This window comes from Peromyscus leucopus, chromosome 5 (assembly GCF_004664715.2).
Source record: "Peromyscus leucopus breed LL Stock chromosome 5, UCI_PerLeu_2.1, whole genome shotgun sequence".
NCBI classification, from domain to species: Eukaryota; Metazoa; Chordata; class Mammalia; order Rodentia; family Cricetidae; genus Peromyscus; species Peromyscus leucopus.
The window spans coordinates 131,937,378-131,964,288 of record NC_051067.1 but is presented as its reverse complement, the minus strand read 5'-3'; the positions used below and the strand labels follow the sequence as shown (position 1 = coordinate 131,964,288).

General features: G+C 39.7%; 1 protein-coding gene across 7 annotated transcripts in view; it reads left to right on the top strand.

Moving 5' to 3' along the window:
• Ccdc7 (coiled-coil domain containing 7) overlaps positions 1 to 26,911 on the top strand; it is a 197,722-nt gene that overhangs the window by 28,784 nt on the left and 142,027 nt on the right. For all 7 annotated transcript variants that reach the window (XM_037206376.1, XM_037206377.1, XM_037206374.1 and 4 more), the window contains exons 13-19: positions 9,217 to 9,247; positions 9,624 to 9,713; positions 15,790 to 15,869; positions 17,059 to 17,101; positions 19,036 to 19,101; positions 22,695 to 22,856; positions 26,397 to 26,419. In XM_037206376.1, coding sequence (XP_037062271.1) covers positions 9,217 to 9,247; positions 9,624 to 9,713; positions 15,790 to 15,869; positions 17,059 to 17,101; positions 19,036 to 19,101; positions 22,695 to 22,856; positions 26,397 to 26,419 — 495 coding nt within the window. The remainder of the gene's footprint in view (positions 1 to 9,216; positions 9,248 to 9,623; positions 9,714 to 15,789; positions 15,870 to 17,058; positions 17,102 to 19,035; positions 19,102 to 22,694; positions 22,857 to 26,396; positions 26,420 to 26,911) is intronic.

Sequence of the window (26,911 nt, the reverse complement as noted above, 5' to 3'; positions counted from 1 at the left end):
AGAGTCTTTTGGGCACATGGCAAGGAGTGGTGTGGTTGGGTCATATGGTAGATGTATGTTTAGCTTTTTGAGACTTCTCCACACTGATTTCCATAGGGGCAATCCTACCAACAGTGAATGAGGGTTGCTCCCCCCTCCCCCCCTCCCGGCATCCCCTCTGGCATTTGCTGTCTGTTGTTCCATTGATCTTTGTCTTCTGACTCAGGGAAGATGAAATATCAAAGTTTGTTTGATTTGCATTTCCTTAATTGCTAGGGATTATGAGCACTTTGGGAGATGTTTCTAGCCATTTTAATAATTATGGCTTTGTATCTCTAGCTATATGCTGCTGTACTCATTCCTTTCTTCAGCATTTTCCTTAGGCTTGTTGTGTTGTTTATAATAGTTTTATTAAAACTATGGTTTTCCCTCCCTCCTTTCCTCCTGTTCCCTCCCCCACTTCTCTTCCATGCCCCTTCCCCAAACACTCCTCCTCTGTCTCCATTCAGAAAGGGTAAGGTCTCCCATGAGAGTCAATGGCACATGGCATATCAAGTTGAGGCAGGACCAAGCTCCTCTCCCCTGCATCAAGGCTGAACAAAGCATCGCACCATAGGGAATAGGTTTCAAAGAGACAACTCATGAACCACTGCTAGGGGTCCCACAACAGACCAAACTACACAGCTGTTAGAGAGAGTCTAGGTTGGTCCCATGAGGCTCCCTAGCTGTCAGTCTAGAGTCTGTGAGCTCCCACGAGCTTAGGTCAGTTGTCTCTGTGGGTTTCCCCATAGTGATCTTGAACTTCCTTGCTCATATAATCCCTCCTCCCTCTCTTCAGCTGGACTCCCAGAGCTCAGCCTTGTGCTTAGCTTTGTATCTCTGCATCTTCTTCCATCAGTTACTGGATGAAGGTTCTATGATGACAATTAGGGTAGTCACCAATCTGATTACCTGAGAAGGCCAGCCCAGGCATCCTCTCCACTATTGTTAGGAGTCTTAGCTTGGTTCATCCTTGTGGATTCCTGGGAGTTTCCCTGGCACCAGGTTTCTCACTTACCCCATAATGGCCCCCTATATCATGATATCTCTTTCATTACTCTCCCTCTCCATCCCTCCCTTAACTTGACCATCCTGATTCCTCATGTTCCCATCCCCCATCTACCTCCTTCTACTCCCCTCTCCCACCCCCAATTTACCCAGGAGATCTCATCTATTTTCCCTTCCCAAGGCAATCCATGTGTCCCTCTTAGGGTCCTCCTTGTTACCTAGCTTCTCTGGGGGCTGTAGATTGTACCCTGGTTATCCTTTGCTTTACATCTAATATCCACTTATGAATGAGTATATACCGTGTTTGTCTTTCTGGGTCTGAGTTACCTCACTCGGGATGTTTTTTTTTTTTCCTAGTTCCATCCATTTGCCTGCAAATTTTATGCTGTCATTGTTTTTTACTGCTGAGTAATAATTCATTGTGTAAATGTACCACATTTTCTTTATCTATTCTTCAGTTGAGGGGTATCTAGATTGTTTTCAAATTCTGGTTATTATGAATAATGTTGCTATGAACATAATTGAGCAAGTGTCCTTGTGGTATAATTGAGCAGCCTTTGGGTATATGCCCAAGAGTAGTATCACTGGGTCTTGAGGTATATTGATTCCCAATTTTCTGGGAAACTGCCATACTAATTTCCAAAGTAGCTGTACAAGTTTGCATTCCTACCAGCAGTGGAGGAAGTGTTCCCCTTACTCTACATCCTCTCCAACATAGGCTGTTATTAGAGTTTTTTGTTTGTTTGTTTGTTTGTTTTGATTTTTCAAGACAGGGTTTCTCTGTGTAGCTTTGTGCCTTTCCTGGGACTCACTTGGTAGCCCAGGCTGGCCTCGAACTCACAGAGATCCAACTGCCTCTGCCTCCCGAGTGCTGGGATTAAAGGCGTGCGCCACCACCGCCTGGCTAGAGTTTTTGATCTTAGCCATTCTGACAGGTGTAAGATGGTATCTCAGAGTCATTTTGATTTGTATTTCTCTGATGACTAAGGATGTTAAGCAGTTCCTTAAATGTGTTTCAGCCATTTGAGATTCTTCTGTTGAGAATTCTCTGATTAGATCTGTACCCCATTTTTTAATTGGATTATTTGGTATTTTGATGTCTAGTTTCTTGAGTTCTTTATGTTTTGTAGATCAGCCTTTTGTCAGATGTGAGGTTGGTGAAGATCTTTTCCCATTCTGTAGACTGCCGTTTTGTCTTTTTGACATTGTCCTTTGCCTGAAGGAAGTTTTTCCGTTTCAGAAGGCCCCATTTATTAATTATCGATCTCAGTGTCTGTACTACTGGTATTATATTCAGGAAGTGGTCTACTGTGTCAATGCATTCAAGACTACTTCCCACTTTCTCTTCTATCAGGTTCAGTATAACTGGATTTATGTTGAGGCCTTTGATCCTCCTGGACTTGAGTTTTGTGCAGGGCAATAGATATAGATCTATTTGCATTCTTCTACATGCCACCATCCAGTTATGCCAGCACCATTGGTTGAAGTTGCTTTCTTTTATCCATTGCACAATTTGGCTTCTCTGTCAAAAATCAGGTGTATGGGTTTATGTCAGGGTCTTCCATTTGATTCCATTGATCCACATGTCTGTTTTTATTACTATAGTTCCATAGTAGAGCTTGTAGTCAGGTTGGTGATACCCCCAGAAGTTCCTTTACTTTACAGGGTTGTTTTAGTTATCCTAGATTTTTTTTTTCATATGAAGTTGAGTATTGTTCTTTCAAGGTCTGTGAAGAATTGTGTTGAGTATCAGGGTAACTGTAGCCTCATAAAAAGAGGTTGGCAATGTTCCTTCTGATTATATTATGTGAAACTATTGAGGAGTATTGGTATTGGCTCTTCTTTGAAATCCTGGTAGAATTCTGTACTGAAACCATCTGGCCAGGACTTTTTTTGGTTGGGAGACTTTTAATGACAGCTTCTATTTCCTTAGGGATTATAGGTCTATTTAAATTATTTATCTGGTCTTAATTTAATTTTGGTATGTGATATCTATCCAGACAATTGTTCATTACTTTTAAATTTTCCAATTTTATGGAGTACAGGTTTTTGAAGTATGGCCTAATGATTCTCTGGATTTCCTCAGTGTCTGTTTTTATGTCCCCCTTTCATTTCTGATTTTGTTAAGTTGGATATTCTCTCTCTGCCTTTTGGTTAGTTTGGATAAGGCTTTGTCTATCTTGTTGATTTTCTCAAAGAATCAACTCTTTGTTTCATTGATTCTTTGTATTGTTCTCTTTGTTTCTATTTTATTGATTTCAACCCTCAATTTGATTATTTCCTGTCATCTACTCCTCCTAGAGGAGTTTGCTTCTTTTTCTTCTAGAGCTTTCAGGTGTGCTGCTAAGTCATTAGTGTGAAATTTCTCCAAATTCTTTGTGTAGGCACTTATTGCTATGACCTTTCCTCTTAGCACTGCTTTCATAGTGTCTCATAAGTTTGGGTATGTTGTGCATTCATTTTCGCTGAATTCTAGGAAGTCTTTCATTTCTTTCATTATTTCTTCCTTGACCTAATGGTGATTCAGTTGAACATTGTTCAGTTTCCATGAGTTTACAGGCTTTCTGCAATCTGTACTGTTGTTGAATTCTAACTTTAAGCCCTGGTGATCTGATAAGATACAGGGGATTATTCCAATTTTTTTTATATCTGTTGAGATTTGATTTGTGACCAAGTATGTGTTCAATTTTAGAGAAGATTCAATGAAGTGTTGAGAAGAAGGTATATTCTTTTGTGTTTGGGTGGAATGTTCTACAGTTGTCTGTTAAGCCCATTTGAATAATAACATCTCTTAGTTCCCTTATTTTTCTGTTAAGTTTCTGTCTGGCAGACTTGTCCATTGGTGAGAGTAGGGTGTTGAAATCTCCCACAATTAGTTTGTGTGGGTTTGATGTGTGACTTAAGCTTTAGTAATGTTTCTTTTACAAATGTGGGTGCCCTTGTATTTGGGGTATAAATGTTCAGAATTGAGACTTCATCTTGATGGATTTTTCCTGTGATAAATATGAAACATCATTCTCCATCTCTTTTGATTTTTAGTTTAAAGTCTATTTCGTTAGATATTAGGATAGTTACACCAGCTTGCTTCTTTCCATTTGATTGGACAATCTTTTCACAACCCTTTACTCTGAGGTAATATCTGTCTTTGAAGTTGAGGTGTGTTTCTTGTATATAACAGAAAGATGGGCCTTGTTTTTGTATCCATTCTGTTACCCTGTGTCTTTTTATAGGTAAATTGAGTCCACTGATATTAAGAGATATTAATAACCAGTGATTGTTAATTCCTGTTATTTTATTTTTTTTTTTAGTTTTAGTGGTGGTGGTGGTGGTAGTGTCTATGTGTTTCCTTTCTTTAGGATTTGCAGGTGTGAGATTTATCTATTGCCTGTATTTTCATGGGTGCAACTCTCTTCCTTGGGTTGAAGTTTTCCTTCTAAGCACTTTCCATAGGACTGGATTTGTGGGTCGATATTGTTTAAATCTGGTTTTGTCATGGAATATTTTGTTTTCTCCATCTATGGTGATTGAATGTTTTGCTGGATATAGTAGTCTGGGCTGGCATCTGTAGTCTCTTAGTGTCTGTAAAACATCTGTCCAAGACCTTTTCACTTTCAGAGTCTCTGTTGAAAATTTGGGTGCAATTCTGATAGGTCTACTTTTGTATGTTACTTGGCATTTTTTCCTGTACAGCTCTTAATATTCTTTCTTTATTTTATATGTTTAGTGTTTTGATTATTATGTGTCAAGGGGACATTTTTTTTTTTTTGGTCCAGTCTATTTGGTATTCTGTAAGCTTCTTGTACCTTTATAATCTTGTCCTTCTTTAGGTTGGGAAAGTTTTCTTCTATGAATATGTTGAATATATTTTCTGTACCTTTGAGCTGGAATTCTTCTCCTTCTTCTATCCCTATTTTTAGGTTTGGTTTTTTCATGGTGTCCCAGATTTCCTGGATGTTTTGTGTTAAGAATTTGTTGGATTTAACATTTTCTTTGACTAATGAATCTATTACTTCTATCATATCTTCAACACCTGAGATTCTCTCTTCCATCTCTTGTATTCTATTGGTTATGCTTGCATTTTTAGTTCCTGTTTGCTTACCCAGATTTTCCATTTCCAGAATTCCCTCAGTTTGTGTTTTCTTTATTGCCTCTATTTCAATTTTCAAGTCTTGAACAATTCCTTTGCCTGTTTGATTGTTTTTTTCTTGGCTTTCTCTAAGGGATTTATTGATTTCTTCCAATTTTTTTGTTTGTCTTTTCCTTGAAAAAAGGGAATTTTTCATTTCTTTTTTAAGGGTCTCTATCATCTTCACGAAGTTATTTTTTAAGGGTTTTTTTTTTCTGCTTCATCTGTGTTGGGATGTTCAGGTCTTGCTATTGTAGAACCACTAGGTTCTGGTGGTATCATATTGCTCTTTATGTTATTGAATTTATTCTTACACTGCTGTTTACCCATCTGGGTTTGGGATAATTATAGGAACAGGTGGTGATTCTTATGATGACTTTGTTGGGTGGATCTTTGTTCCTTTATTGTCTGTTTCCTTTATTGTCTTTTGGCCTGAATGGCCAAGGGCTCCGGTGGTTGGCAGGTTGTCATGCCCAGTAGGGTGTCTCAGCTGAGGTTTGTGGGGGTTTGAGTGCCTAGGTCCAGTGTATCGTCCAGTTCTTCTGGCTGGGGTGGGCTTTACTTGTGCCTATGGGGTCTGTTCTTCTAACTGGTGTGGATGGATTGTGCCTGTGCCTATGAAGTTTGTTCTTCCATCTGGTGTAGGTTTTGCTATACCTGTTCTTCCAACTTGTGCCTATGGGGTCTGCTGATGTTGCTGGAGAGGGCTGTTCACAGGGAGGCTGCTGGGGTAGGTGGGATTGGGCAGCGGAGTGGGTCTGTTCTTCCAACTGGTATAGGTGGTGCTTGTGCCTATAGCAGCTGTTGATGTTGCAGGGGATTGTTGGCTAGTGGGGAGGATGATGGGTTCAGTGGATTTGGGCAGCAGAGGGGGTCTTGTAGGTTACAGAGTCCAATGGATGGTGGTGGTGGTGGTGGAGCAGCCTGCCCTCGGGACTCTTACCTGCTGGCTGGCTGCTGGGGCTGAGATGGAAGGAGGACAGGCTCGGGATGTTCCTTGGGACTTGGGGCCTAGAGATTGGAGACCAGTCACTCACCTCTTCTTCCAGTGGATGCAGGTGGTACCTGCACCTCCAGGGACTGCACATATTCCCAGCGGTGGGTGGCCAGGAGGAGGAGTTAGGGTGATGGAGTGGGTCTTGTAGGTTGCAGAATCCAATGTGTGGCAGTGCAGCAGTGGCCTGCCTGCAGGACTCTTGCCTGTTGGCCATCTGCTGGGGCTCGTGTATGTGTGTGTGTGTGTGTGTGTGTGTGTGTGTGTGTGTGTGTGTGTGTATTGGGCGGCTCATGTCATCAAAATTTTTTTCTTTGTCCTTCAATCATAGCAGACAGTGTGTCTGAATGTATTATTTTAGGTTGGCTGTCATAGTCTTTTAGGACATGAAATGCATTGCTCCAAGCTGTTCTTGCTTTCAAAGTTCCCATTGCAAAATCAATTATTATTCTGATAGCTTTCCTTTATATGTGCTTTGTGTTTTTCTCTTATAGCTTTCCATATACTTTTCTTTGTTATGTAAACTTAGCATGTTTTTTTAAACCAGAGTTTCACATTTATTTCAATGGCTCAGCAAATATATACACACACGTACATGTACATACATGTCATATATACATATGTGGAGATTAAGACAGAAAAAGTGTAGTAAAACACTAAAATTGGAAATCTAGGTAAAGAGTGTGGAGATTTTTTTATTGTACTGCCTGGCTACTTTCCTGTAGCTTTGGGATTTTAAACACAAGGACACAGATTTCAATAATCACATGAAGCTAGCCTACACTGTCTACAAGTAGAAACACAGCAACAACAACAAATTTAGGACAGTGGAATTCTGGGGAGGATTAGCTCATGAGGGAGAACCTCCCAGGAGCTTCTGGTATAGCAAGTATCTCTACTTGAGTGTGAATGTTGGATTTTCCTTTCTAGGAATTATTATATAGTCTACACATTTTTTTTGTTCTTAGTATATATTTCCAAACTAGGAAAAAGGAAAAACAGTGGAATGAAGTATATAAAAAATCTTTTTGAAGGAAAATCACTACCCACGATTGTGTGTGTGTGTGTTTATAAATAAACTGTTTTGCTAAGGAAGTCACACTCCTAAGGCCAGGCTACAGAACTGTACTGGCTGTGAGCTTATCATCTTAGTTTCCAAGAGAAAGTTCAATCACCAATTCTCAACACTGATTAGTTTGACATTATGTAATATGTTTTCCTAAACAATTCCTATGGGTTATATAACACACCACAGTAAGTATTTGAGAATAAAATTAGTGTTTTAACTATGAAATTCCATGGGAATTTTATTTTCTGGCCTTGTCTATTTGGTTTTCTGTGTGCTTCTTCTATTTGTATGAGGGAGACTTTCTTGAGCTGAGGGGAGTTTTCTATGACTTCGTTTTCTATGTCATTGATTTCAGATTCCTTTCCCTCATCTATGACTATATTTTGAAGGCAGTTTTTTTTTCATGGTGTCCAACATTTACTGCATGTTGGTTTCCTGTGTTTTGTTTAATTTAATTCATGTTTCTCTTCTATTTGGTCCAGATCCTCCATTTCATCTTTGGGACTTTGTATTCTGTTTCCTACTTGATCCATTCGACTTGTCCAGCTTTCCTTTGAGGGTTCGAGTTTGGGCTACTGGGTTTTTCAGTCCCATCTTCATTTCAGCTGGCTTCTTTCTCATTCTGCTCAGCGCTTCTATGTATTGATTAAACACTGTTCTCAAGTCTTGGATTATTTTCATCAGTCCCATCAGCATAATGTCTGTGTCTTCTCGGCATCAGTCAGGCATTTATTCTCCTTACATGTTTCTCTTTGCTTTCACTGAACTGTTTCTTTGTGTCTTCTTTAAACACCATTAGTTCTTTGAGGAGGATTATGATTATTCTTTTAATTTCTGTGTCCTGAGATTCATCTAGGGCAGTGATTTTCAACCTTCCCAAAGCTGTGACTCTAATACAGCTCTTTGTGTTGTGGTGAGCCCCAGCCATAAAATTATTTTAGTTGCTATTTCATAACTGTAATTTTGCTACTGTTATGAATCATAATGACCCTCAAATGGATTGCGATCCACAGGTTGAGAATCACTGATCTAGGGTATTCTCATTTGGCAAGCATTTTCTTAGGACTGGTAGGCTTTTAAAAGAAGATACTGATTTGATCTTTCATATTGGGATATTCCTGTGGTGAGATCTAGGCATGTGAACTCCGTTGTTAGTTTTGATAGAGGTTTAGCAGGGTGAGCAATCAGAGAGGATGTGAGAGTGGGTGGGGTCTAGAGGTTGGAAAGGGCTTGGATGGAATGAAGTCTGGTGAGCAGAAGGGACTTGGGCTGGTATAAAGGATGTGCTTCCTGTTCCAAGTTGAAAGTATGGGGATAGATAGGTCTGAGTGGAATGTTTAGATATGATATTGGGGTCTCCTTCAGTATGGCAAATAGGTAGGGGGGATACTGGCTTAACCCTAGAGTTCCTCTGTAGTGAAGGCAGGAAAGACAAGCCTAGGCTGGTGCAGTGATTGTGGAACCCAGGCTAAATCTGGTAGGTTATGGGAAAGATGTGGATAAAGAGGTCAAGAGTGTTCACCAGGCTAGACTGTGGAGGAGGATGTGGGAAGTTAGGGTACGTCCTGGCAGACATCTACAGTGATAGTCAAATGGGTCTGGGATGCGGGATTTGGGACCCTGTGAAAGCCTAGGGGTCACTTCTGCCAGGCAGGACTGGCCAGACTAGGCCAGCATGCTGGGATCCAGGCTAGATCCAATGTGATATGGAAAAACAAGTATTGGGTGGGGAAGGTACTCATTAGGCTAAACTCTGGAAGAGGATGTGGGAAGTCTGGGTATGGTATGGTGCGGTAAAGGCCACCCAAAGGGTCCTGTGGGCAGATGCCTGTAGAGAGGATCCTGGCAGAAGTCTAGATGTTGGCCACAGAACAAGAGAAAGTTGTGAGACTAGACAGGAGAGCCTGTTAAAAATCTTTAAAAAGAAAATGTAAATGTGCTCCATAACTAAAAATATGTATATATTTATTATAGTATAGTTACTTTTGGTCTGTTTTTCAGAGCTTTAAATGATCAGAGTATAATTGAGACTGTAAGTATAATGTTCCTAATTTGATATTGAACTTTGCCCTTGATTTTTGGAGAGACTCCACAAATGGCCATTTTCTGTTGTTGTAATTAGAGAGTAGCACTGACTCATTTGCCCAGCTTCTCTGAGCTCGTGAGCTAGAAGGCATTGCATGTTCTTTTCACTTTCTAGACATCACGATCACTAAGAAACACTTCTGAAGTACTAAGCTGGAATATCCTGCTCATCTTGGCATGTCATTCCTGGCAGAATAGAAATTAATGCTAGTGCTCATTCTTTTCATGCTGTAGTGAAGTTTGTCTTACATTAATAATGAAGTATTGAAATAAATCTTACTGAGATGCTTGACTTTGATTGGAATTATTTCATTTGTCTTTAGAAATATAAACAGATGGAAGCTGATTTTCAAGTATTATTAGTGGAGAAAACCCTATTGGAAGGTGAAATACGGAGGTTGAGGGAGTCAGAGGTTGGTATATGCAAGTGATAATAATGCCATACAGTACCCAGTAAGGTCTAATATCATAGAAATGGGAATCAGAGTAACATTTAGTTTTTTTTATGACACATTTCTAATAGTCATAATTTTTAGAAGCTCTGATTTAAAAACTCAAATTAATATTTTAAAATTCTGTATGAACTATAAAATCCATAAGGATGCTATAAAAATAGAAACAATTCAGTTATTATGAAAGGCATTTTTTCACTTTAACCTTTTTTCTTTTTATTTATTCTTCTCTCATACAGTATCCCCATCTCCATCTCCTTTCCCTTGACTCCTCTCAGTTCCCACCACTGAATCCCTTCTCCCCAAGATCCACTGCTCCTCTGTTTCCCTTTAGAAAAGAGCAGGCCTCCCAGGGATATCAACCGAACATGGATAACAAGATGCAATAAGACTAGGCACAAACCTTCATCTCAAGGCTGGGTGAGGCAACCCAGTAGGAGGAAAAGGGTCCCAAGAGCAGGCAGAAAGAGTCAGAGACACAACCCAATCCCACTGTTAAGGAGTCCCACAAAAACACCAAGCTAAATAACCACAATATATATGCAGAGGACCTAGCGCAGACACATGCAGGCTCCAAGGTTGTCGCTTCAGTCTCTGTGATCCCCTATGAGCCATGGTTAGTTGATTCTGTGGGCTGTTTTCTCATGGTATCTTTGACCCCTCTAGCTCCCACAATCCTTCCTCCTCCTCCCCCTCTTCTATGGGTTTCCCAGAGTTCTGCCTAATGTTTGGCTGTGGGTCTCTGCATCTGCTCCCATTAGTTGCCAGAAGAAGCCACTTTGATGACAATTTGGGCTAGGTGCCTATCTATGAGTATAGCAGAATATCATTAGAATCATTTCATTGACTTTTTTTTTTTTTTTTTGGTTCTACCCTAGGAATCTGGGCCACCCTGCTTCTGGCTCCTGGCCATCCAGGCAGTGTCTGGCATGGGCTCCCAAATTAGACCAGTCACTGGTTGGCCACTCCCACAAGCTCTGAGCCACCATTGCCCCAGCACATCATGCGGGCAGGATAGGGTTTGGGTCCAAGGTTTTGTGGCAGTGTTGGTGTCCCAGTCCCACCACTGGAAGCCTTGCCTGGTTATGGAAGATGGCTGGTTCAGGCTCCATATCATCCATTACTAGGAGTCCTTGCTAGGGTCACCCTCATAGGTTCCAAGAAATTTCCACTGCACTAGGTTTCCACATTGTCCCCTAGACGTCCCCCTATTTCCAGCTGTCTCTCACTGTACTCTCTCGTTCAGTCCCTCCTTTCTCCACCTGATCCCTCCTGTCCCAATCCCCACTCACCCCTAGTCTACCCACAGAATCTATTCTAGTCCACTTCCCGGGGAGATGCATGTGTTCCCATAGAGCCTTCCTTGATACTTAGCCTCTCTGGGTCTGTGGATTGTAGTATGATTATCTTTTACTTAATAGCTAATACCCACTTATAAGTGAATATATATCATGTTTGTCTTTCTGGGTTTGGGTTGCTTTGTTCAAGATGATTTTTTTTCTAGTTGTATCCATTGCCTGCAAATTTCATGATATTATTTTATTGAACTGCTGAGTAATAAATACTCTGTTGTGTAACTGTACCACATTTTCTTTACCCATTCCTTGGTTGAAGGACATCTAGATTCCTTCCAGATTCTGACTATTATGAATAAAGCTATTATGAGCATAACTGAACAAGTGTCCTTGTGGTAGGATGGACATCTTTTGGGTGTGTGTCCAAGAATGGTATAGCTGGGTCTTGAGGTAGATAGATTCCCAATTTTCTGAGGAACCACCATATTGATTTCCATAGTAGCTGTATAAGTTTACACTCCCACCAGCAGTGGAGGAATGTTTCCACTTGCTCCGTATCCTCACCAGGATGAGCTCTCACTTGTGTTATTGATCTTGGCCATTCTGACAGGTATAAGATGGAATCTCAAAGTAGTTTTGATTTGCATTTCTCTGCTAAGAATGTTGAACATCTCTTTAAGTGGTTCTCAGCCATTTGAGATTCTTCTGTTGAGAATTCTCTGTTTAGATCTGTAACCCATTTTTAATTGGATTATTTGGTTTGTTGATGTCTAGTTTCTTGAGTTCTTTATATAGTCTGGATATTAGCCCTCTCTCAGATATGGAATTGGTGAAATCTTTCCATTCTGTGAGCTACCATTTTGTCCTATTGACAGTGTCCTTTCCTTCCAAAAGCTTTCCAGTTTCATGAGTTTCATTAATTGCTGATCTTAGTGCCTTCACTATTAGTGTTCTGTTTAGGAAGTTGTCTCCTGTGCCAATTTGTTCAAGGATATTCCCTAATTTCTCTTCTATCAGGTTCAGTGTATCTGGTTTTATGTTGAGGTCTTTGATCCACTTGAACTTGAGTGTTGCACATCATGATAAATATCGATCTACCTGCATTCTTCTACACAACAACATCCAGTTATGCCAGCACCATTTGTTGAAGATTCTTCCTTTTTTTCTATTGTGTATTTCTGGCTTCTTTATCAAAATCAGGTGTCCACAGGTGTGTAGATTTATGTTTGGGTCTTCAATTCAATTCTATTGATCAACATGTCTATCTTTATGCCAATATCATGTGGTTTTTATTGCTATAGCTCTGCAGTACAGCTTTCAATGAGGGATGGGGTTGGAATTTTGATGTAGATTGTGTTGAACCTGTAGATTGCTTTTGGTAGGATGACTGCTTTTACTATGTTAATCCTACCAATCCATGAACATAGGAGAGCTTTCCATTTTCTGATATCTTCTTCAGTTTCCTGAAAGACATTTATATGACAAATGTTTGACTTCATAAATTTGTTAGTGAATGAGAGTCAGAATTTTGTCCCCACTTCCACCTTCTCGGAGCTAAAGACTGAATCCCAGGCCTTGTGATTGTTAGGCAAAACCTACCCCTGCACTAAATCCCCAGCCCCAAAGTCTTTTAAATAAATCTTATGTTCTCTATGATTAGTTAATTATACCAACTAGTATGAGTAGAAATAAGTGCAATGCCAATGATACAAGAAAATTTGCTTCCTTTATATTTTCTTTTTTTGCTATTTTTATTCATGTTATAAATTCAAACTACAGGCAAGAGTCAAATAAAAGTCAAAATTTTTTAACCAGTTAAGCCATTGTATGAATAGCTGAAAGAAAACACTCTCCTTTTGGATTTTTGGAGATGTTTTTCTTACGCTGTACAGCAGGCTAGCCAAGACCTCACATCAACCCACCTGCCTTAATCAAGTGCTGGGAAACCAGATTTGGACCATTGTGCCCATGGATTAATCTTGAACCCACTTTTGTTGGTTATTTGATATTTCTTTGATACTGGAGGGGAAAGTAGATATTATTTTCCATCAGTTCCCTCTCATTATTTAGTATTTACTGGTCTACAATGTGTATGAGTTTCCATATATATATATATATATATATATATATATATATATATATATATATATTTTACAATACTATTCAGTTCTACATAATAGCCACAGATACCCTTGTTCTCTCCCTTCCTGTCCCCCTCCCCTTCCCCCCAGTCCATCCCCCATTCCCACCTCCTCCAGATCAAGGTCTCCCCCGAGGACTGGGATCGACCTGATAGACTCAGTCCAGGCAGGTCTAGTCCCCTCCTCCCAGATTGAGCCAAGCGTCCTTGCATAAGTCCCAGGTTTCAAACAGCTAACTCATGCAATGAGCCCAGGACCTGGTACCACTGCCTAGATGCCTCCCAAACAGATCAAGCCAATCAACTGTCTCACCTATTCAGAGGGCCTGATCCAGTTGGGGGCCCTTCAGCCTTTGGTTCATAGTTCATGTGTTTCCATTCATTTGGTTATTTGTCCCTGTGCTTTATCCAACCTTGGTTTCAACAATTCTCGCTCATATAAACCCTCCTCTTTCTCACTAATTAGACTCCCAGCATTCCACCCGGGGCCTAGCCATGGATGTCTGCATCCAGATTCCTCAGTCCTTGGATGGGGTTTATGGCACAACTATTAGGGTTTTTATAGGAAACATCTTTAAAAGCACACTAGGTTATTTGGGGATAGAATAGTTCTCATTAAAATACATTACTAGGTTCCATATTTCTGTCTTTTTTATTATTGATGTTTTGGTTTTTGAGACAATACCTTAAATCCCTGATCCTCCTGCTTCAGCTCGCAAGTGTTGGGTTTACAGATCTGCACCACTGTATCTAGCCCCTGACCCTCCTTTTTTTGAGACAAGTTTCTCTGTGTAGCCCTGGCTGGCCTTGAACTCGTAGAGATCTGCCTGCCTCTGACCCCTAAGTGCTGGGATTAAAGGTATGCACCACCATTGCCTGGCTGTAGTGTTTTATTTCAGAGGAATTATTTCACCCATGTTCATCTTATGATAAGTTTACCATGATAGCACATTTGTGTACATTGGAATTTTTAATATAAAATAACCATCTACTGTTGATGTAACCAACCGTCTTATTAAATAAGAAACACAGAAACAATGTAAAAGAGAAACCCGAGAGGTCAGAGCTCAGAGCTAAAATCTCACCCTTCCGCCTGCGGTGTCCCAGCTTTCTGAAAGAGACCAATTTCCTGTCTGTTCGTCTATTTATAGTATTTTGTTCTGCCTTCTCATTGGTTGTAAACCCAAACACGTGACTGCCTCATCACTGTCTGAATGTACAGCCCCCTAGGTCTTAAAGGCATATGTCTCCAATGCTGGCTGTATCCCTGAACACACAGAGATCTATGGGATTAAAGGCGTGTGCCACCACCGTCACACTCTGTCTATGGCTGTAATAGCTCTGACCCCCGGGCAACTTTATTTATTAACATACAATCAAAATCACATTTCAGTACAATTAGAATACCACCACAATCTACTGCCTTCATTTGTCTTTATTATAATCTATAATTTTAATAATTGATAACATTCTTTCTCTATATTCCTATATAAAATAATCTGGTCCTTCAGAGTGGTTCAAGAATATTTTGCCCAGGTATGCTGATATATACCTGCAATTGTAGCATTTGGATAGCTGAGGCAGGAGGACCACGGCCTCATGTTCAGTCTAGACCACTTAGACCCTGTCTCAGAAATGCTTCAGCCCATGTGTTCAGCTATGATGTGATGATGGCATTAAGACACAAATTTGTACCAAGTATGCTGTACAATGTAGTATAACGTGAATTTCAAGTCTCTGTGTGTGCCATTCTGTTGGAATAAATGCCAGTTGAAGGCAGCGCTGCCAGCTCAATGATTCTCAACACACACAGTCTCACATAAGCCACATCTGGTGTTTCAGTTTTCTTTGCAGTTTCAGATAAACTCATTTCACTTCAGGTTCAACCTCTACACATGTGTTTTCAGGTCTCTTTCAAACTTGTGTGCTCTGAGTCATTCGCCTTAGTTTTTTCAGTGTATCGCTGATGGTATTTTTGCATGATGCCATCCTAACACGTCCTCCACGTCCTGCTTGCTCTACTCCAAGTACAGCACAGTATGGTGACCATAGGGCACACCATAGCAGAGCTGGAAAACTGTCAGAGGGAGTTAATGACTTCAGCAGATTAAATTGTTCAAGTGTATGGCTACAGAGGATAGTGAGATCAGTAGTGAGTAAAATGCTTACCACGCAAATGTGAGGAGCCGAACGTGGATTCCCAGCACCCACGTAAAAAACTGGGCGTAGTGGTGCACCTGTCACCCCAGCGCTGTAGCATGGAGATGGCCAGGTTCCAGGAGCCTGCTGGCCAGCCAGCCTAGCTGAAATGATGAGCTTGGTGTTCAATGAGAGACTGTGTCTCAAAAACTCCGATAGAGAGCAATAGAGGAAGACCCCTGACCTCTACACATTGTGTGTAACCCCATTCCCTCTCTTTTATTGAAGTCCAAACACAAACAGCCTTGGTATGTCATTAATTTTGCTTTGTTTCCGTTCGGATGCTTTCCCCTGAAACAGTAGAGTGACCCACGGGGTGAAAGGAAAATCTCAGCAGCATATACTGCTATGCACATCATGTAACTCATGCTACTCTTATTTTGATTTGTTCAAAACTGTACAGAAAGCAAAGCCTGCCGGCAAAGAAGAGCGAAGCAAGAAACCCGCAAAACCAGAGAAGAAAAAAGATAAAGATTCAGAAAGGTAAGGCGTGAAGATACGTGATCTTTTCCTTCCTCAGTAACTCATACTTTAATTTTTAGAATTTAAGATTGAAAAAAAGTGACTCAGTTTTTTTAAAGATAAAATTAACAAGTGCTATAATCAGGCCAAGATTGACTGGGAAGAGCCAAAAAGGACAGAACAAGACTCTGTGACAGGATTAGAGGTAGCATGTGAAGAAGCCAAAGAGTTAAGGGTGAGGAAAGCTGAATGAAATCTTTGAATGAATGTCACAGGGAAGGAAGGGCTTTGGGTCGGCTCCTCATCACCAGCTAAGGCTGTAAGTTCTCTAGACTTTGTTCTCTTCCACTGCAGGTTTTAATTATGCTCAGTTTCATTAAAAAAAAAAAAAAACAATTACCTATTTTTATGAATGGATTATTGTAAAGTGGCTCCAGTAAATGAATATAAGTATCATAAACTGAGGATTGTAATTCAAATTTGCTTGGTATATCTTACTTAAAATAAAGTTTTTAAATGAGCCTATGGATTCAATGTTTATAGAGAGCTTTAGTTCCTGGAAAGAAATTTATTAGACAAAAAAAAAAAAAATATGTCCTTTGAAGAGGAATGGTGATCAGGGAAGAAAAAATGCTTAGTGCATTTTCAAAATCTCAACTACTTCGCATTTTAATCATACCATTGAAAAGTTGGCTCGAGAAAATGTATTGGTTTGTTTACCACCTAAGCCATGTGGATTTAATGACCATTTTAACATATGAGGGGCCGAGGAGGTGGCTCAGCAGGTAAAAGCATTTGCTGCATAAGCCTGGCACCTGAGTTTAATCCCTGGATCCCACATAACTCTCATGGGGAGATGGGAGACAGGAACAGTCATGTATGCAGTGCAATGGAAGAAACAAGAGCCCCTGCCTCCTGGTGAAAACAAAGAACGGACTCTTTAGAAATAAAAAAATGCTCTTGCTTTCTTAAAAAAAAAAAAAAAAAAAGTTGCCCTCTGACCTCCAAGCATACACTATGACATGACATGAACATGCACTGTGTGTGTGTGTGTGTGTGTGTGTGTGTGTGTGTGTGTGTGTACGCACGCACGTTTATGTGTATTAAAGGCATGTATTTCTTGTAAGACTTTAAATGGTCCTAGGGAAAGCAAAGCAGCAATGTGTTTTCAAATGTCATGATGTATTTTTTAAAATATTTTTAATTACAGGAAAACATCTCCAAGCAGAGAAATTGAACTGATTGAAATCCAAGTAAGATACAGTCTCTCTGAGCCTATACATTTATGTAATAATTCATACATGATTATCTTCTGCCTGTTACTTCTGATTTACCTCTTAAGAGCTCCATTTTGATGGCTTGCTTGCCCTTTGGAGCCCAATCTCCTCTGAGGTGGCTGAGTCACATCAAAAGCCTGACTAGATTTCTGGCCTCTTTGCCGTGCGTTTCTCTAGTTTCCAGGTCCCCGAGATCCCTGATTGGTGGTTAGAGGTTTGTTTGCTCTTTGTCTCCATTTTTACTTGGTTTTGCTTTTGTTTCTTTTCAGATTTCAATGAGAAGAATCATATAGATTTCCAATTTTTTCTTAAAATAATTGCCTTATTTAAGGAGATTTAAAGATTTTTTTTTTTAATTTTTACTTGACTTTAGTGTTTCTGGCAAGATACAGCCTTCGCATTGCCTATTTCCTGCGTGATGTTTGGGTTTTTTCTTTCTTATTCTCACTTTTCCATTGTTTTCAACAGTGTGGTTTTTTTGCATGGGTACATGACAGCTCTTAACACACTAAGATGGAGCGAGCTCAGCATCTTGAGTATGTAACTTTTGCCAAGGTTTCAAACATGTTTCTACCTCTTTCTGCCCCTGTACAAAAATACAGTTGGATGGTAGAAATTCGACATCACTCTATATGCTCCTCATGTGTTTGTAAAAGGTTTGTCTCTGTATTTAAATATTTTACATTGATATGTCTAAGTGGTGTCATCTTTTCATTGTCCTATCGAACTTCTTATTCTGTCCGTACATCAGTTTTTAAACCCTGATTAATTGTTGATCATACAGTTGTTACCATTTGGCCGTTTATTATATTTTGTGTTTGATGAGATCTCTGCCAATTCATTCACAGACATGTTGGGCACTGTCATGATGGCCGCTTTAAAAGTGTTTCATGGTAGTGCTAAAGTCGGGATTGTCTTGGGGTCTCTTTCTTGGTTTCTTTTGCCTTAATAGTAAGTCCACTTTTCCAGTTTATTTAAATTGTTTTGTGGGTGTTGTGAGTAACGTGGGGTTAAAACTCCATGACCTGCTATGTCCTGTTGGTGACTAGTATTTTTCTTCTCTATTATATAGTGAACATGATTGTGTGTAAGTGAAAATTATATACCTATCCAGCCACTAATTTTAATTTTATCCAGGTTGTTTTGAGTCTTTCCTTTGTGTGTGTGGTTCAGAGGACCGAGAAGGCTTGGACAGATTTTATACAAAATTATTGGGCCCTTGTCTTCAGTTTTCTCCTTCTTGTGACTTCCACTGAATCTTTGATGGTTGGAATTGTCTCAAACTTTGCCCTTGTTTGGAATTTATAAAGACTCCTGTAAGCTCTGGAGTACCTCATACCGCTCAAGTAGGCCTGACTCCCAAACAGAAGGCCCTGAAAGCAGGACTCCTCCCCAGGCCTCCTTCTCCTCTGTGGACCACTTATCCCTGTTTGCATATCAGTGTTGCTGCTTCCCTTCTGTGCAGAGAGTACAGTGGTTAGATACCGCCTAGATTGTCCTTGAGGAGCCTGATGTGACACACAAAAGGCATGCACAGGGCTTCATCAAACATGCTTCTCAAACCATCATCCACTGCAGGTTTTCTGAATGTGTAACTTATTAATTTCGGCCAAGCCTGGACTATATGTTAAAATTGGGGATTCTTCATCTAGCAACATTTCAAATACTTCCATTTAAATATTTCAGATGTGAAGAGAATTATGGCAGTTGTTATTTGCAAGAGTCGTGGTAATCATGCATGTGAGAAATCAATAGAGAGCTATAGTGTCAGGTGGTATGCACCACGGCATAGGAGAACTTTGTAGTTCAAATCGTCATACTGGCAAGCTGTGGGTTCGAGACATGTAATAACCACAAAAGGTAAATCTGAAAAGTACCAGAGTGAACGTTGCTCTCTTTTGACTCCCTAGAAAGAAGCAGAAGCACTGAAGATGGAGAAGAAAGCCCTCCAGGAACAATTGAAATGGGCTTTGCAGGTGAGGGGTGCCCCTCTAAATGACATCGAGCAAAGGAAATGGCTAGCAGGCAATCTCTAAACTTTAATCTTATAAACTGAGTGTGTGGCTGTGTACACATATATGCATGTGCATACTCACGACATGCGTATATACACACATACAAATATATTAATAGGACGTAGTGTTCATTCTTGTCTAAAACAACAATCCAGAAAGGAAATAAATCTTACTTCATGAAGAAAACAATCTCTGAAGAACACTGCCGATACACAATGTACTTGGACGTAAAATACTAACTACTCAGAGGAGAAATGGCTCATCAATTAAGAGTGCATCCTGCTTCGGGCTGGAGAGATGACTCAAAGGTTAAGAGTACTGGCTGCTCTTACAGAGGACCTGGGTTCAATTCTCAGCACCCACATGGCAGCTTCCAACCTTCTGTAACTGTAATTTTAGGGGATCCACTGGCCTCTTCTGGCCTCTTCTGGCCTCTGCTGGCACTGCACACACACATGATGCATAGACATAGACACTAAGTTAAAACACACATACACATAAAAACAAAAATAATAATAAACCTTGAGAGAGAGAGAGAGAGAGAGAGAGAGAGAGAGAGAGAGAGAGAGCGCATACTGCTCTTTCTGAGTACTGGAGCTTGGTTCCCAGCCCATGTCTGGTAGCTCACCACAGCTCCAGGGAGTCTGATATTCTCTACTGGACTCCACAGGAAATCGCTCACAAATGTACACATACCCACACTCAGATGCCCATAACCATGGATAAGGAAGGCAGAAAGGAAGAACCAACTCCTGTTGATCCAATTAAAGTTAATAAGATTAGTATATTGTCTCTTTTTGCTCTTTCTCAAATTCTAACCAAACAAAAATTAAAATGAGATATAAACATTCATAAATGGACATACAAAGGTATAAATATTTATATTCTATATAACGTTTTACTTAAAATATAAAATTCTTTTATTATATAATTTTAAAGGGTAGCTAGTAACAAAGAGACTGCATTTTAGAATAAAATAAGTAAGAAAGCAATAGATTTTTATCCAAAATATTTTTTCAACTACATCATTTGGAAAATGGAATACAAAAAAATTAGAATGATTTAGGACCAGTATTTAGCAAAAGTACAGACATTTTTTAATGAAGGGTCATAGATGAAGAGTGAAGGAACATAGATTTTCCAATTTGAAAGTTTTGTTTTTATCAGTATTTCAATGTATCATGTTTCTCAAACTGATACATAAGCATAAAGAAATCTGCTCATGCCTGCAAATGCAGTTATTGTTGAGCATAAGAAAGCTGCTATAAGATGTGAAGGACAAGAATCAGTTACGCAAAAGAAGAACAGTTAAGGAGGTGATCCTTATCCAACATGAGTGTATACTGTAAGATTTCCATGACCAAAGCACTTCCACGTCTGATGCTGAATGTAAAGCAGGAACACTTTCAAATTAACATGCTAATACAATATTTAATAATTCATGGTACTAAAAGTTCTTAGAGAAGGATAAAATCATCACCGAGTCACACAGAGTAAACATTCAGGGAAAAATAAGCTAAATACAGTCCTGGTTGTTTGAAAGTACCAGAGTTACAAATGAACATTAACGAGAGTTGAGTAGTACGTTACTGGCCGGCCACAAGAGCGTCCAGTGTGGGCTGCATGCATCCCAGTGAAGGTGATGACAGCATCCTGTCATTGTCTGTCCCAGCTGGCTCTCTGATGCTGTGACAAAAACACTGACCAAAAGCAACCTGGGAAGGAGAGGGTTAGTTTGGCTTACAGGTCCGGTCACTGAAGGAAATCAGGGCAGGAACTGGAGAAGAGGCAGAGGCAGGAGCCATGGAGGGAAGCTGCTTACTGTCTTGCTTGCTGCTCTAGCTCAGCGAGCTTCCTTGGATCACCTTCTTAGGGGCGGCACCGGTCACAGTGGGCTGAGCCCTTGGAGATTCATCATTAGCCCAGAAAATGTCCCACGAGAATGCCCACGGGCCAATCTGATGGAGGCATTTCCTCAGCCAAGGTCCCCACTCCCCAGGTGACTCTAGCCTGTGTCAAAATGACAAACACTAAATATCATACTGCCAAAATGTCAGATACCCTGCTAAAGCCAACCTTCCTAAGCATTATTACCCAAAAGGAACATGTTTATGAATTTGAGTCTACTAAAGTGACAACTTCTAAATTTTTAAATTTTTATTTACTTACTTTATGTGCATGGGTGTTTTGTCCATGTGTATGTCTGTGTGCCATGTGCATGCAGACCCTCAGGAGGCCTGAAAAGATTACCAGATCCCCTGGAGCTGGAGTCACAGTCAACTGTGAGCCATCATGTGGGTGCTGGACATTGAACCTGAGGCCTCTGGAAGGGCATCCAATGCTGTTACCTGTCTAGCCATCTCTCCAGCCTCCCCTAAATGTATAACTTTCAAGTGGTAACTCATGGTTAGAGTTGTTCCACACCTTGTTCTCTGGTTTGTAAGTTATAAAGGCCTAGGTTCTCCAGCGTGAATGTGAGCTGCTTTCCTGGCTCAGGAAAGACATGATCCCCAACTGAAAGCCACGACAATGGGAATCTTGTCAATATAGACAGTCTCAAATATTTTATCTAAAGATATTGCATAAACTTCCCTGAAATACCCAAGAAACACAAATAGGCAAATTGTGATTCAGAAACAAACATGCTCAATAAAACACAGAAACATGAGTATCAACTTTGTTAATTATTGAATCTCACTTTAAAAAGAGGTGCTGCTCACCTACAATTTTGTTAAAACTTAAGGAACAGAAATACCTAATATTTGTGGATATATGACAAAAAATCTTTCCCACATTTCTATTATATCGGCATGAATTACTTCTTTGAAAGAAAACACCCAGTGAAAGTCTTGGGGAAATGTAGCCATTTCATTTACTAAGTTCACTTCTAAAAGTTTCTTCTAAAGAAAAAATTGTACAGAAACTTTCAACTAAGGTATAATGAATTTTAATAGAAAATGGTTTGAAATGACCAAAACACTCACTGGTAAAATATTTACAAATTAAATAACATCATTTCACTAAATATATTCTGTTACCTATTCTTGTGAATATGTATTTTCTTGTAAAAATATGACATTTTTAAAGAAAATACTATATTATATGTGCATATCCATAAATATACCAGAGAATACATATGAGGGTTGAGTGATTTTTCTATGTGATGAATGTTTTTTTGGTGTGAATTTTCTTTTTCATTTGTTTTCTTTGTAGAACAAATTCTGATCCTTGGTGTTGTAAGCACCACCTTTTTGAGGTTTTCCTGGGGTACCATTGTTGATCATGGCCTTGAAAATCACAACTTGGGAAAATGCCTGGGCTTTGTTTTAATAACATAAAAATGGAAGACCTTTTTAAATTATTATTCTTTTCCAGCCTGACAATAGCATTTATTAATTCAAATTGTAAAGCTGTTGAATTATACCAGATCATTTAACTTAGCTTCCTCAGGTCAGTTAGAGAAAATGTTGGTATCATTACGTGTAGATTCCTGAAAGATTCACTTTGGCAGGGAGATGTGACTGGAGCTTGACAAACTACTTTCTCACAAACAGGAAGCTGAAAGAAATAAGACTCAACTCGACATCGTCCTGCATCAAGAGATGGAGGTGTTTAAAGAAGAGAAGAGTAAAACAAAACTGGACCGGGTTCTCAGTAAATCAAAGGTCAAGGGTGAGACTTCCAAATCAACGGAGAAGGTCCCACAGCCGGGCAAGGTGAGGGAGAAACCGACCAAAGCAGTCAGCATATCATCTACAGGAGACATTTTCATATCCTTTCCTACTTTATTGGCATAAATTGTTTTCATTTATTTGGATTCTTTACTTTTGCACTTTAGATATATGTGTTCATTGACCTCCTGAATACCAACTAAAAGTTAACAATTTTGGATGATGATTTAAGCATTTATTTGAGAACAGGAAGGAAACAGGATTTCAAAGACTAAAGATATCCTGCTTAAAATGGAGAAGATTCAATATAAATACAAAATCACAGAGGGGAATTCTAAAGATTATTTTATTTTGTTTCTGTTGCACTGTGGATTCAGAAGGCCACCCACCCACCCACCCAGAAATGCTTTCTTGAACTTTGTTCCAGCTTTGTTGGGCCTGACCCTTTCCCAGGATCTGAGCCTCTACTTTGATTAGCCTGCAGGTCTTTGTGACGATGTTCACGTATGCATACTGACATGTACCTTCCACTATATCCACATACACATTGTCTTAAGTCAACGGAAAATGCTATGCATTCTGTCACATTCAGGCTGTTCCCAGTTTGCTCCTTCTGCTTGTTTCTCCCTTGTTTCATAAATTTTTTTCTTGTAAATGGAGGTGGAGTTTTTCTGTTCTGACCTCCCGGTCCCAAATAAACACACAGAAGCTTATATTAATTACAAAACGCTCAGTCAATAGCTCAGACTTATTGCTAATTAGCTTTTACTTTTAAATTAATCCATTTCTATTAATCTATGTATTGCCAGGTGGCCCATGGCTTTACTGGTCCTCTGGCATCTTGCTTCTTGGGTGGCTTGATTGGATCTCTCCCAACTCCACCTTTCTTCATTTGAGTTCTCAGTTTGATTGTCCCACCTAACTTTATCCTGCCTTGCTATAGATCAATCAGCCTTATTATTAACTAATGAGAATAATACATATTCACAGCATACAGAAGGATTATCTCATAGCATTTTCTGTTTACAAAAAGAAGTGAAGAGTGAAAAGTACCATTCCGGTTAGTTATCTCTGGCTGCATAATAAATTCCCACAGGACTTCATGGCCCAGACAGCACACACAATTATCTCAGATTTGTGGGCCAGGATCCAGCTGGGCCTATTGGATCTGGGTCTCTTCAGAAATGGGTACAGTCACAGTATCAGCTTTGGCTGCTCTGGTCTTTGGGTCCACATAGTGTAGGGTGTACCTGTTAACACCTCGGTCCTGGATAGGCTGTGGTCTTAAGAGTCAGTGCATTGCCTAAGGAAGATAAAGGTAAGAATGCATCATTATACACTCTAGCCATGACAGTGCAGGAAAATGTCACAGAAGGCTATCCTTAAAACACATTCTTCCCAGCTGCGTGGCGGTGGCGCACGCCTTTAATCCCAGCACTCGGGAGGCAGAGCCAGGTGGATCTCTGTGAGTTCAAGGCCAGCCTGGTCTACAGAGTGAGATCCAGGACAGGCACCAATACTACACAGAGAAACCGTGTCTCAAAAAATCACTTTCTTCCCAACCTGAAGCTAGAAAGACAACAACACAGCAGCAGAGTCAGGTGTTTGGTCACACACATGGCAAGTCCTCAATCTGACTGTGTCCTCTGCATCAGAAAACCTCCCTTTCCTAGTGAACTGATGGTTATGGCAAGACTATATACATGAGAAGACTCCATCACTGCAGTGAACCCAGGCTGAGAACGTGGCCAGTACGTGAGAAGTTGCATGCTAAAAGTAGATTGAGGGAGATCGTCAAAGTCCCGAACTGTGCACTAAATTTAGCAGTTTGGCTTTCAATACTCGGAACAGAAGGAATCATGGGAAGATCTTAGGCAAAGGAGTGACATGTAAATACCTGTAGTTTTAAAGCAAGCAAAAGATGAGTTGCTAAGAGAGGTGGATTACTCTCCTTTCTTGAGCCCATAGTTTAAAAGTCCCTTGTATATATGGCAAATAAACTCACTTCAGCTTTTCTGTTAATGTCACGGTCTCAGTATTCCAGTACTCTTGGCTGGCTGTGACACTGCTGCTGTCTAGGTTAAGGTTTGTGTCTGCTGTGGGAGACTGTACATTAGTTCTTGAATCTATGTTTCACGTTGTTGTCATTGGTGTCAGGAGATAAAAACATAAAACCAAAAAGCAATAAAGGAAAAATATTGCATCTCTGCTACTGAATGCTATCTTCTGTTCTATAAAATCCCTGTCATGTGATCTCAGGAGCAGGATGGAACAAAAGAGTGGCTGGCTTGCAATATTGCTGAAATTAGGTTAAAGGGCAAGAATTGCTATTATTTCTGTCAGGAACTGAACACAGTTACCTGTCAATCCTTAATTAATGGGATGTGATAACACTTTAAAGAGTTATGCGTATAAAATGACATAATGTTCAGGAGCTGCTTATGTATTTTTAAGTGAGCACTGCGGGTAACACTATTGCATGGTTTTGCTGGTGTTTTTTATCTTAGCCATAATTCTCCGTATGAAAATCCTTTGTGTATATTAGTGTGCCTCTTGATTCTGTAACAGACACACAATGTGAAATGGCTCTATCATACCAGTTCATCACTGAGGGTAAACCAGGGTCAGTGTCTGTGGGAAAGTTCTCTACTGGCATTCATGTGTCCTGGCATATAGAATCCTTACCATTGGACAAGTGGCTTCTGGCACCACACTCACTGCTCAGGACTGACCTGAGGAACTTTCCATCTGCCACACTTAAGTTGAAGGAAACACAGAGATGCAGACTAGCAAAATGTCTAACAAGAACAGGGAATCAGTTTGGTGAGCTGCCAGAAGTCTTTCTGCAGGTGGATAAAGAATGTTCATATGAAAGAAGCAAAATTAGGTGATCTTTGGTCCTGGCATAAAACCCAGTGTCGACATCTATGTGTCAGAAAAATACCTGTTCAGAGGAAATCATCTATTAATAAAATCACACTTCTTAGGCCACAGGTTACACTCTGATCAGATACTTCAATAAATATTCTAGTAGGCATTCTCAATGTACATTTAAAATACAGAAATTCTAAAAGCACCTTCATGTTACTACATTAGCATAATAAACTATAGCATGTTTATTTAAAATAATATGGTAATAAATACATTAAAAATAATTTTTTACCTAAAATAGATTTAAAATAATTTATCTACTAAATTATTATTTAAAAACCATTATTGGCTCTTAATTGAGAAATAGTTTTAGGGCTGGCTCTTCATAATGTCTTCCAATGCCAAACTGTAATTTCTCAGCCTTTGTGATATATTTGTCTTAAATGATTGTCATATTAAGAAAATTATTTTGATGCATGGTAATGAGTGCCTTTAGTCTCATCTCTTATGAAACAAAGGCAGGCAGATCCCTATGAATTCAAGACCAGCCTGGTTTACACAGTAAGCCAGGCTAGCCAAGGCTATAGAGTGAGACCCTGTCTCAACAACGAAGTGGGAGGGGGGATTATTTTGAGTATTTTTTCTAAGTGACTCATTGTGAACATTGTCTATATGTATTTGTTATACATAAATTTAATTTTGTATTTATTACAGATCTCACCTGAAAAAGGCAAAAGGTTAGTTGATGAAAGGTAAAACATTTCTTGTTTGTTCTGTCTTTTCATAATGTTATCGATTTATATACGTAAGTACAAAAGTAGCAAACCAAGTCTTTGTTTATAACGTCACTTGCTCATGTGCTATTACTTTGGACAACTAACTCAAAATACAAAAGATGTAAAGCCTGATTGGATTTCTAGAGTAATGAACTGACTTCCTTTGAATTTAGTTATCAAAATACATGGCCGATATCTAGAACAACTCAATACCATCCTGTCTTGCTGTCCCAGATTCACATTTTGGTCTGTACAGGAGCATGAAACTGTTGAGTTGTCTGATCCACCCAAATGAAGGGTACAGTTTCCCCTCTTGAGCCTCTTTGATTAGTATACCGTGATCATTACCAGACTTGCTCCGTCAGAGGATCATGTTCCTGAGGCATGGTACTTATGGGACAGCAGATTCTGTCAGAGGAGTTAGGGTCTTACTGAGTCAAATAAACTGCCACT